At 41.7% G+C, this 12990-nt stretch overlaps 1 protein-coding gene across 3 annotated transcripts in view; it reads right to left on the reverse strand.

Moving 5' to 3' along the window:
- Positions 1-5105: 5105 nt before the first annotated feature.
- The window catches only part of LOC132822995 (E3 ubiquitin-protein ligase Itchy-like), a 100847-nt gene continuing 92962 nt past the window's right edge, over positions 5106-12990 (reverse strand). For all 3 annotated transcript variants that reach the window (XM_060836513.1, XM_060836512.1, XM_060836514.1), the window contains one exon: positions 5106-12044. In XM_060836513.1, coding sequence (XP_060692496.1) covers positions 11945-12044 — 100 coding nt within the window. In that variant the 3' untranslated portion in view covers positions 5106-11944. The remainder of the gene's footprint in view (positions 12045-12990) is intronic.

Genomic DNA, 12990 nt, shown 5'->3' on the forward strand with positions numbered 1-12990 from the left:
TTTCATCGCAGAATCCAGACAGAGATGGAACTCATTCGAAGAAAAGCTACAAAAGCACAGCGAGGCTCTCGAGGAATTACAGGGCCGAGTGAAGGGGGCAGAGCTAAAGGCCACGACCTCCGAGGCTGCAGCACAAACAGCTGCAGAACAGGTGCCAGCTCTGGAGCAGAGAGTCCGGGCCTTTGAAATCTACATGGATGCTGCTGCAAATGTGTTGCTGGTCAAAGCACAGCAGGTTAGGCAGCATCTCAGGAATAGAGAATTCGACGTTTCGAGCATAAGCCCTTCATCAGGAATGAGAGAGAGAGAGCCAAGCAGGCTGAGATAAAAGGTAGGGAGGAGGGACTAGGGGGAGGGGCGATGGAGGTGGGATAGGTGGAAGGAGGTCAAGGTGAGGGTGATAGGCCGGAGTGGGGTGGGGGCGGAGAGGTCAGGAAGAGGATTGCAGGTTAGGAGGGCGGTGCTGAGTTGAGGGAACCGACTGAGACAAGGTCGGGGGAGGGGAAATGAGGAAACTGGAGAAATCTGAATTCATCCCTTGTGGTTGGAGGGTTCCCAGGCGGAAGATGAGGCGCTCCTCCTCCAGCCGTCGTGTAGTTGTGTTCTGCCGGTGGAGGAGTCCAAGGACCTGCATGTCCTCGGTGGAGTGGGAGGGGGAGTTAAAGTGTTGAGCCACGGGGTGATTGGGTTGGTTGGTCCGGGTGTCCCAGAGGTGTTCTCTGAAGCGTTCCGCAAGTAAGCGGCCCGTCTCCCCAATATAGAGGAGGCCACATCGGGTGCAGCGGATGCAATAGATGATGTGTGTGGAGGTACAGGTGAACTTGTGGCGGATATGGAAGGATCCCTTGGGGCCTTGGAGGGAAGTGAGTGTGGAGGTGTGGGCGCAAGTTTTACATTTCCTGCGGTTGCAGGGGAAGGTGCCGGGGGTGGAGGTTGGGTTGGTGGGGGGTGTGGATCTGACAAGGGAGTCACGAAGGGAGTGGTCCTTGCGGCGATCGCGGGGGCTCCGAGGTCGGTGGGGGCGGAAGTGACGTCACGGTCGGCGGCGGCCTTTGGTGCCGCGGGCGCTGTGGAGGCCACATGTGTAATGGCGTCCGACAGGCCTGTGGAAGATTCTGGAATAGTTGAGGGGCCACGAGTGTGGGGGTAAGTACATGAATCAGTCGGTTCCTTAGGCAGGTGCTGAGGAAGGAGATGTGGCTGTGGTAACGGGTCTGTTTGAGAACGTGGCTGAAGAGCTTCTGTGCAGAGGAGATGACCTGGGGGGTGCAGTGAGGGAGGGTCTCACTGAAATCCTTGTAGAGGGAGGAAGAGAGCTTCTTCAAGGAAGGCATCCTTGTAAGAGGATTCGCAGTAGGTTAAAATCTTCGAGTAAAAAATGAGGTCTGCAGATGCTGGAGATCACAGCTGCAAATGTGTTGCTGGTCAAAGCACAGCAGGTTAGGCAGCATCTCAGGAATAGAGAATTCGACGTTTCGAGCATAAGCCCTTCATCAGGAATAAGAGAGAGAGAGCCAAGCCGGCTGAGATAAAAGGTAGGGAGGAGGGACTAGGGGGAGGGGCGATGGAGGTGGGATAGGTGGAAGGAGGTCAAGGTGAGGATGATAGGCCGGAGTGGGGTGGGGGCGGAGAGGTCAGGAAGAGGATTGCAGGTTAGGAGGGCGGTGCTGAGTTGAGGGAACCGACTGAGACAAGGTGGGGGGAAGGGAAATGAGGAAACTGGAGAAATCTGAATTCATACCTTGTGGTTGGAGGGTTCCCAGGCGGAAGATGAGGCGCTCCTCCTCCAGCCGTCGTGTAGTTGTGTTCTGCCGGTGGAGGAGTCCAAGGACCTGCATGTCCTCGGTGGAGTGGGAGGGGGAGTTAAAGTGTTGAGCCACGGGGTGATTGGGTTGGTTGGTTCGGGCGGCCCAGAGGTGTTCTCTGAAGCGTTCCACAAGTAAGCGGCCTGTCTCACCAATATAGAGGAGGCCACATCGGGTGCAGCGGATGCAATAGATGATGTGTGTGGAGGTACAGGTGAACTTGTGGCGGATATGGAAGGATCCCTTGGGGCCTTGGAGGGAAGTGAGTGTGTTAATCTACATGGATGACCTGGATAATAGAAATCGGAGAAAGAATATCCGTCTTCTGGGCCTCCCTGAACAAGAGAAGGGAAAGGACAGTTAGTAGTATTTCTGGAGCGATGGCTGCCCCAGCTTTTAAACCTGGGGGCTGAAACTGACCGGGTAAGGGTGGAGTGGGCCTACCGGGTCGCAGCACGCGGATCTGGCCCAAACCAGCGCCCACGTCCGGTCCTGTTCCGGCTGCAGAGTTATAGGGAGAGGCAGATACTCCTGGATGCCTCCAGAAATCTTGGAAACTATCCTAAAGCCATGATCCATGAAGGATCCAAGATTATGTTATTTCAAGACTTCTCCCCGGCTTTGGCACGAAGGAGGAAGGCGTTTGATGAGGTGAAGAAATGTCTAAGGAACTTAAATATTCAATACACCTTACGCTACCCAGCGACGTTATGCTTTACCCACGAAGGATCCGAGTATAATTTTAGATCACCAGAAGAGGCTAAGGAACTTTTAGACTCGTTTAAATAAATCGTAAGAGACAATTTATGTTGGCTTGCCTCTTCCACACTCCGTGGGGAGAAGTGGATACTTTACTCTACTTTTGCTTCTGGGAGCAGGGTTGTCTTCCCTTGCTATTTTATGTTATTATACTTAACTGTAATCTGTTGGAGTTGTAATTTTATAGTTATGTGTGTTTGTACGTGGCATTGATGCTATCAGATATACTCAGGTATGGGTGGGGGTGGGGCACTCACTGTTAACTCTAGCTCGGTATTATATCTAAATCCTATTAAGGAGCGCCCGGGTCAAGGGTGGGACACTGTTTGGGAGAGGATATGGTGGACCTTTAGAAAGGAAGTAAGGCCCCCTGAGAACAAGGGGGAGGATCTCCATTCAAACATTTTTTTTTGTTCTTATTGTTTGGAAATAGTTTCCTTTTTATTATACTGTTATGAGTGTATTAGAGAACATTTTCTCTTGTTTGAAGGATGTAAGTGACTCAACTATACACTCTGGATAATTGTGGATTAGATTAGTAGTTAACTGAGTTTCATTGTTTTTCTTTCTTCTTTAGTATCATTCCTTTGAATTTTGATGATTATATATTTAAGATCTATTTTTATATTAATGTTTGTGCTTGAAAGTTCTGTTTATTTTTGTAAATCTGTCAAAATATTAAATTTCTAATAAAAATATCTTTAAAAAAAAACCTTCCAGTCCTACGGCACCTCACCTGTATTTAAGGATGCCACAAATATCTGTCAGGGCCCCAGCTATTTTCTCTCTCGCCTCCCTCAGCAACCTGGGATAGAGCCATCTGGTCCTGAGGATTTATCCACCTTAATAACCTCTAGCCTACCCAACACATCTTCCCTACTTATGTCAACATAACACAGACTAATCAAACTTTATCTCTAATTTCAAGATTCATCATGTTCCTCTCCACAGTGAACACTGATGCAAAGTAATCATTCAGAATCTCACCCATTCTCTCAGATTTGGCACACAGCCTTCCTTCATTATCTTTTAGTGGACCAATCCTTTCTCTAGTTACCCGCTTGCTTCTAATAAAACAAAATGCTTTGGGATTTTACTTAATTCTGCTAGCTAAAGCTATTTCATGACCCCTTTTAGTTTGCTTGATTCCTCATTTAAGACTTGTCCTACTCTTCCAATATTCCTCCAGGGCCCGTTCTGTTCTTAGCTGCCTAGACCTTATGTACGCTTCCTTTTTCCTCTTAGCTAGTCGTACAATTTCTCCTGTCATCCACGGTTCACAAATCTTGCCCTTCCTTTGCCTTCAACAGGACATGCCTATCCTGCACTACCGTTAACCTATCTTTGAAAACCTCCCATATCTCAAATATGGACTTCCCTTCAAAGAGCTGTGTCCAATCCACATTTCCCAGCTCCTGCCTAATTTTGATATAATTGGCCTTGGCCCAGTTTTGTACTCTTCCCTCAGGGCCACTCTCGTCTTTATATAAGAGTATTATAAAACTTACAGAATTGTGGTCACTGTTCCCAAAGAAATCCCCCACCGCAACTTCTACCACCTGTCCTGGCTCGTTCCCCAGTACCAGATCCAATATGGCCCCTTCCCTCGTCTGACTATTGACATACTGCTCTAGAAAACTCTCCTGGACGCTTCGTACAAATTCTACTCTATTCAGACCTCTGACGTTAAGTCAATGTTAGGAAAATTAAAATCTCCATCACCACTACCCTATTGCCTCTACATCTATTGATAATCTGTTTACCTATTTGTTCTTCTACCTCACGCTCACTGTTGGGAGGTCTGTAATACAGCCCCAACAATGTAACTGCACCCTTCTCATTTCTCAGCTCCACCCATAATGCCTCTACCCAAGACCGCCATAGTGTCCTCCTTTAACAGAGCTGTGATATCATCCCTGACCAGCAATACAACTCCGCCCCTCCATTTACTTCCCTCCCTGTCCTGTCTGAAATGTCTATATCCTAGAACATTCAATTTCCAATCATCATGCCCTTCCTTCAACCAAGTCTCCGTGATGGCAATAATGTCATACTCCCAGGCACCAATCCAATGCACAGCCCTTGTGGAAGCAAAGTCTTCGCAATGAAGATATCCTTTATTAAGTTGTGGGACATGGCCACATTGTCAAAGGAGATAGATTTTGAGTATACTTTGCAGCTCAAAATCCTGAACTCTCCCTAACAGTAATGCAGGTGTCCTCGCACCACATGGTTTGCAGTGGTCCAAGAGGAAGCTCATCAACATCTACTCAAAAGCAAATTAGGGATGGGCAATAAATACTGGCCTTGTCCACATTTGATGACCGAACAAATTTTTAAAAGCCTTGCAAACTCACCCATCTCTCCATCGAAAACAGGAGGAAATATAGTTCAATGAAATTAAAATATTTCACATTTACAGAACTGGAATGAAGATCTGTGCCTCGTCAGCATAGTGTCAACACATTTACCCTCCTGGAAGCAGTGAAATAATATTCAGACCCATAAGTGCTCACAAAACAGCTTATTGTCTGCACAGTCTTAAAGAGAAGCGTTTTTATTTTTTTTACAATGTTAACTATCTTTACATAGATAAACAGGTAAGAAGCTTGTGCCAAGTGGCCAGAATTATCTTAGTAGCCTTAACTCATTTCTGGAACAATCAAATTCAGCTTTACAAAAAGATTTAACACAGAAATATTAACATGATTTACAATCCTTAGATATTGTACAGTGGAAATTAGACACTATATAGAAAGCCCAAAAGATCTGAGAAATTACCCAGATTTCTTTAAATTATGTTGCAGCCTTAGAAATAACATCCAAACTTCCTATGGAATTTATTGGAAATATTTCTAAAGCTATTTATTTAAAATACCAAATACACTATTTTAAATCAAATTAACATCAGTGCCTTTTATATAACAATGGGTAACTTGTTTTGAGGGCAAGAGTGAAAGAATTCTATGCAGCTATTATCCAATGAACTTATGAAGGCTAGATGTGTTATTACAACAATCTGAGAGCGTACAATGCTGTAATAGATTTTATTTCCCTGAATCAAAGTTCGACATGAGGGAAGATATGCTGGGAACAATGAAAATGGCAGCTGACCAAGAGAGATGGGATGAAGTATTTGGTCTTTGGTTGACATGACTCCCAGCTCTAAGCTGCCTCCCTGAAAATGCAGGCAATGCGTACATACTTGAATGGCAACAAGAAAGATTATGTTCATGAATAGATGATTAAGAGAGTGGCATTTTGCAGTTTTCTACTAAAATAAGTTGTTTTTTCACTTTGCATCAAATCAAAACGTTGTGTTACATTAACCCATGGTACAATACCAACAATGTTTTCCATTATCAATGCACTCACTAGTAATGAGACAAATGTTAGGTTTTGCTTAGCAATCCATTGAGGAGGATGGAGGAAGTATAAACAGAATATCCTCAGTAACTCCTACTTGTGAATGGAACACAGGATGACCACCAAGACATTACCTGGAATTTTCAGTCATGTTTGAGGACTGGAATGCGGACTACCAAATCGGTAAATGATGCGTCAGAGAGAGAAACAAATTTCCAAATTCATTTGGATGTATTTTGCCTAAATTTTCTGGTTGTAATGCAGTACAATTAGAGTGGGCAAGGGGAGGACGGGGAAAAGAAAAAAAATCGGTTGCATCCTTCCAATTCAGCCACTTCCAGGAAAAAGGGAAAAAAAATTAGCACACTTAGTGTATAAAATCAAACTTTTAAACAAATGCATGCCATTACCATTGGACAATTAGCTAAGTTTAAATCTTTATCTTGCCAAGAAATCATTTTAAAATTATCAGATGTCAAAGTATCTGGTTTCCTGTTAATATCACAGTGGATAAGTTCATTATACACAAATCTAAACAAGTGCCGCACCCATGGCTCCAGATTCCAGTTATTTCCTGAATAAAGTGGACATTCAGTAGTTTTCCTTTCCTTCCCTCATGAACTGACAAAAACACTTGCTATCAACCCCAGATCTCAAACATCGCTGCTGTGTGTCAACGTGCGCCCTTTTATCCTCTTGAAAATTTTGACATCTACCCAGGATGCAGTTCCGCAGACCTCTAGCACACCAATCACAGGGCATTCTTAGGGACTCGGTGCTTATCAAATACACTTTCAGCAGGATACACATTCAAGTTTTAGCATCTTCAGGCAATTTTGCTTTTCTCTTGGCCAGGGTACAGAGGCCAATTATGGCAACACAACAAATTTAAACAAAAAAAAAATCAGCAAACTTGGCAAATAGCAGGAGTCAGACATTGTACACCATGATTAGTCAAGTGCACCCTTTATCAAAGGAATCATTGACAGCTATAATCACAGACTTCTTTACAGACGGACTTTAAGTCTTTTTTTGCGGGAGTGGTGGGTGGAAGAGAACATAATGAGCTGCATAGACAAAGCATGGTGAAAAAAAGAGGGGGCAAAAGCATGACTTTAAGTACAATACATCTTCATGTAGATCAACTTAGCAGAATGAGAAAAGATATTGTGTTTCCGGTGTCAGGTGAAAACTGATTACAGTTTAACTAATCCTCACTGAAGGCTTAAAGTGTATGCTGTTTTTGACCAAGCCTATAAAGCTGAGAGAAAAAAAACCTACTTCCCCTCCTATAGTGAAGTTGGAGGACTGCCTCAGTCATAATCCCTGATATCCTGAATGTACCAGGGAGAGATTAACCAATGAGAAGTGCTAATATTGTAGTAAAGTAACGTTACACAAGGCAGATGGGAAATGCGGTCATGGGTAATTAGTTGCTTGCATTGTGTCAATCTTAGTTCCAGTTATAAAATAACTTACTTTGTGGGGACTGGATTGAGTTATCAACATGGTGCAGACAGTTCCAAAACCCTAGATGACAATCAAAGTCAATTAAAGTACTTCCTCCCACGAATTTGAGAAAGTTTAGATTGATATCCAGGCTATTTCATGATCATTTCAGAAGCAAAATCAGCACACATTGCTCCACAATTCAAAAGTATGCCATTAAGCAGCATTCTTTTGCAGTAAATTTGTTGAGGCCCACTGCTTTAACACACATCAATAAATTATCCAATAGAAGTGAAATTTTCTTTTGCACTTTACTGGTTAGGCTAAAAGGAGAAACACCAACTGAAACTGTGTTAACACAAGCACTAACTTCTTACTTCTGAATGAAAGGTTAGGGGGTAAGGGCCATTTGAATGGATCTGTGCGCTACATTAAAAATTAAGATTCAGCTCATGGCTATATAACAAAAAGAACACATCAGAGAAAAGCTCAAAGGAAGTGAAGAGGGATGGTGAGGGGGAAGGTTAGCAAACAAGACTGGAACAAAGCCCTTTACCATCTTGCTTCCACTTGTTGGTCTGCAGAGCTCTAGAGAAATCTACAGTCCAGGACTGCTGCTCATTTAATTAGAGGAAAGTGTGCTTCTAATAAGTGGCAAGATACAGAGCAAAAATAAAGGAGGAAGTGTTGCACAGCGCACTTGCAACCTAAAATCTTCCTGCAATTATTTTATTCACATTTATTGGGAGATAAATATATTACTTGTTTTGCAATTATCAGTTATTGAGCCATTGTGATGCATAATCTTACAAGATTTATAGACACTATGTTAAACAGTAACAAAAACTGGTAATAAAAGGGTTGTAACATTTTTAATTAAGCCAAAGATCCCATCTCTAAAAAATATGCTCTCTGCTAATGGGCTCACAAAAGATTCAAGCTGACATGCAACTCAGAAAACCAGTTTCACCAGACAATGCAACCTCTTGAAACAGGTTTCTTTCAGGTAATAGTCATGCACTGACATCCATCTAAAAGAATATGACAAAATCAATGAGGGGAGATCCTGTTTTACTTGATGTAAGAGTTCCCCAAAGCAAGGAACACTCAAACCAAGATACCTGACATGCAGTTTAGCAAGAACAAGATGAGAAAATTCTCATTGCAAGCCTATTCTGACCAAATGCAGAATAGTAATGAGTCCTTGTTTTTCAAAGTTTGATTAAGCAACCTCCACACAGTCTGCATGGCTTTAGAGTTAAGGCGGCAAACTCTTGACTTGACTCATGCTGGGATAAAGTTCCACAGGTGCTGTGCGCGCATGTGGAAACTGCAAACATTTGTAGGTGGACAACATTCAGGCCTTGTCCCCATCCAAAGGCCGAGTGTACACTGCCAAGTTTGGGATTTTAATGGATTAACAATCAGGAACCTGTACAGAATTTTCCCTTAGCATAAGGTCAGAGGCCAAGTACTCAACTTCAACATGGATTAACTTCACTTCCCATAGTTTAAACAGGAACATTCATCCATTAAACAAGGCAACTGGGATGCTTCGACACCAAGCTTAAAACTGAAAACTCAGTGATTACTTACAAATGCAAACTGAAGTTCAAACTTTCTAAAATAGGCAGGTTTTAGCAAAAAAAACTACCTAAATTTGATACTCTATATACATTATTAATATCTATGATAAATCCTGAAAATATATTACAAATATACTCTAGCTTAAGAATAGGTTGTGTTAAAAATAAGTCAGGGTTCCCAAGTGCCCTCACCCCACTATTTTCTCACCCAGTCCTGAAAATACTGAGTCTTGCTGGAGTGGTTGCGTCAGCTCCAGCTCTGACCCAATAGTTGCACGTCACGAGCTTAGACAAGTGTTCCGGGCCAATTCAGGTATGGAGTGCATCAAAACCAGATTCAGTCTGGCCCTCGACAGATCTCAAAAAACACTTTCCACCAAGACTCAGGGACTACTGATCGAGAGCAGCATTCCAGGTGAATTGCCTCTAGCTATCCCAGAATGTTTCAATAATTGCTAAATAAAATTGTTACTCTTCACAGAATAACAAAGCCAGCATAAACCAATTATTGCAGTAGCGACTTCCGGTTAATGATATTCTGTACTACACCTTTGTATTCAACAAATAAAGTCAGAGAGAGAAGAGAGGTTTAAGTCTGAATAATCAAAAGAGTATACACTATTTTATATGTTAGATGTTGATGCAGTCATTTCAACCCAGAGATAACAGCTGGAAGTAAGCCACACTCAGATTTACCTTATTTTCACTTTATATTGAAAAAGACTAAATTTGCCCCAAAATAAACAGACTTAGGAAATCTTTGGAAGTTGCAATCAAATTTTCAAACAAATCTCTGCCAAATTCCCTCAATAATTTGGGATATCCCTTCAATTAACAGTGGATACTGCTTCTGTGCTTGATTCTTTTCTTCTTTGTCCTTTCTTCAAACCATCAATTTATTCTGGGCTTTAGACCCATGGGTGTCAACTTTCCCAAACTGCAATGTACTTACAGAATGTGTATTTGCATAACTTTTGCCAAGCTCAGTGCTGTCCTCACCCAAGCACACAGGCTCACAGTTTCAGCAGGGCCATGTTAGTTGACCAGAAACAAGATTCTTGGCTAAGGTCTTTACCGTACCCTTGTTGGTCCCTGCTGAAATTATCTATTGCAGGTTAGATAATAATTTTTTTAAAAATTGGTATAGAAATATAATCTGTATGCCAAGTAGATTTTGGCGGTGATTTCTCAGCTGTGTTATAAATTTGCTTTCTTATACAGAAAAAAAACTTGAGGGAAACCCACATTTCGTTTGGTTGTTATCATAGGTTACAATGGATGAACACTAGATTCTAAACTGGGAATAGGAATGGGAGACTAAGTAATAATAAGGAAATGATAGAACAATTAAAGTGAGTCTCCCAAATTGTATGGGGCTGAGAACTTATTATCCAGGGATTGCTATGGGAAGGTTTTTAGAAAGAAGAACCTTTTCACAGATGGATATATGAAGTGAACATTCGTGGACAAGACAGAATTATAAAAAAATTCTGTTCAGCTGGTCCTGGTCACATAGAGTGCGCAGTGTTACTAATGAATGTTATTTTTCTTTTAAAACTACTATTCTATTCCACTATTCTTTTTAATTTTATTTCTTATCCCTCTCCAATCTTGGAAATTTACACCTATCTTATTTGCAAAGTGTCCATACAGCTGATAAATTTAAAACCTATAAACAAGATGTGAAGTAGATATGTCAAGGTGGCCCTTGAGCGTTGTATGCAGGGACCAGGTGGGGACACGTCAAAATGTCCTCAGAAGTTCAATACAAAGTTGTACCTAGCGGGGAAAGGGGACGCATGTGGGAAAAGTTCAATCTCTAACCAAAGACAACATTATTTTACAGCAGCCTTTCCTGAATCAAAGGTGTCGGCACAGATACCACAAAAATATTTTCCAATCAAGCTCTATAAAACTAGAGCTACGATTGATCTACATCTCTCAGTCCTTTAAAAATATAGGGCAAAAGCCTCTGTTTTCTAGCTACACTTTATAGAGAGGAGGAAGAATACATCTGGGATAATGAGCACTACTGTCAGAAGTTTTTCTAAGAGACTGCTTAAAAGAAAATTCACGAAAGGTGCAATGTTAGAGTAGACATCTGTTCATCAAACAGTAGCCTGCACCTATCTTTCAAGTATCAACAATGCTGGAAAAAACATTTTAATAAGAATTTTGTCACAAGGTAGGGACTCCCTGAAGTTCACTGTACTTGCTTAAATTAAAACATTGTATTAAATTAAGACATTGAGATGCATTTAAATTAATCTTTAAAATGAAATATGATTACATCATTTAGCAAAGACGAGGACTGAACTAGGGGGGTGGGTGGGGAAAGAGAGAGAGAGAGAGAGAGAGAGAGAGAGAGAGAGACGCACACGGAGAGAGGGGGGGGGGGGGAAGAAGCCTGCTATAATGGGCCATGAGGACACTGTGGTGCAAGCAAAAAAAAAAATGGGGGAACAATAGTATAGGAGGGATACACACAATCTAGGATTGTTTCTTAGCTCAACAATGGAATACATGTATGGATAGTAGACATGTATTCCAGCTCTGCTCTGCCAACTGTAAGATGCTATTAATTCCAGGAATCCCATTCCCAACCATATCTTATCAACAGCAGCCAACTGTATTCCTACGTCTAAATGGGGTAAGCATGGCTGCTCCTTCGTGTTCAACAGAAATGAACATACTACAGATTTAAACTGTTTATCACAGCACATTAATTCTATTTAAGCATGTACAATTTCCTCATTATATTAAGTTCTTCAGCTTGTAAATACAGAGTTTTGAAGGCAAGACAAAGGCTTTACAGCCATTTCCCACAGGATTTCCAAAGCAAATAGACAGTCCTGATGTGTCTGGATAAACAGAAGTCTACTGGAAAGTAAAGCACAAGTAGTGAAATGCATTCCTCCTTTACAGAATCTTTCAAATGACATCACAAAACTCTCTCCTGACAAGACTTTCATACAGTAGTTACTCTTGTCCAAAACCTTCAGTTTCCTCAATTGCGAATAATAGCTTTTCCTTCAGTTGCTCAAAGCTCTTGTATGGTGGCAAATCCAGTCGATTAAAACTACAGGGAAATAGTTAAAACAAAGATCAGAATTCTGAAAGTTTCATTAAGGACTAAGTTCAATAACTCATTTAGATACTCATTTGCTACCTACTCCAGCCACAATTAGTTTTATATATTCTGTGGAAAATCAGGTTCCACCATCACCACCAACCATGCTCCACCCCACCCCCACCACCAAAATATCTTTGCCTATTTGGTTCCAGCTGCTCTGTCACAAGCTCCTCTCAGAGTGAGGGGGAGAGAAATCTAATTGCTGTCTCATGTAGGGGTCTGACTTACAGAAGATAGTACGGGAGATAGATCATGAATTTATGTACATGAGGTTTCATAAACCCTCTCTAGTACTCTCACACAGCATTACATTATTGATTGTATTCTGGGGTACCAGTGAAAGATATTTCACCCAGTGTCAGAAACTGTTCTTAATGAGCATAGTAAACCCTTCTCCACAGTAGCCAGATTCTAAACAATTTTCTTAAGCTGCTGGCCTTAACCAGTCAGCACATTCACAAACCATTATCCACAAGGTTTACAATATGGATGGCAGTAAATTACAGGAAGGGCTGTGTGCCTTCCATCAACTGCTCTCCTTTAGTACAAAAGCATTTGAAGGATATTTGGCATTCCTGGTGTTTGCTTCAAGGGGCAGGGGAAACTGATGGAGACAAAATGGAGCTAAGTAGATATAATAAAAATTTCTTCCATCAAAATATGAGGAACACATTCACTCATCAAAACTAATCCAGCTAGAATTAATGAGGTTCGACATATATTGAATAGAGGGTTTCAGATTCAAAATAATGAAAAACCTGTGGCTTAATCCCAATTACTACAGAAGAACAGGGGAAGGCAGTTTCATCAGTATGACTGGCCCAATCATAGCTGAAGTAGGCCAGAAAATGGCTAATATGGTTATAAAAGATTTGCCTATGTTTTACCAAAA

Source organism: Hemiscyllium ocellatum, chromosome 15, assembly GCF_020745735.1.
Source record: "Hemiscyllium ocellatum isolate sHemOce1 chromosome 15, sHemOce1.pat.X.cur, whole genome shotgun sequence".
NCBI classification, from domain to species: Eukaryota; Metazoa; Chordata; class Chondrichthyes; order Orectolobiformes; family Hemiscylliidae; genus Hemiscyllium; species Hemiscyllium ocellatum.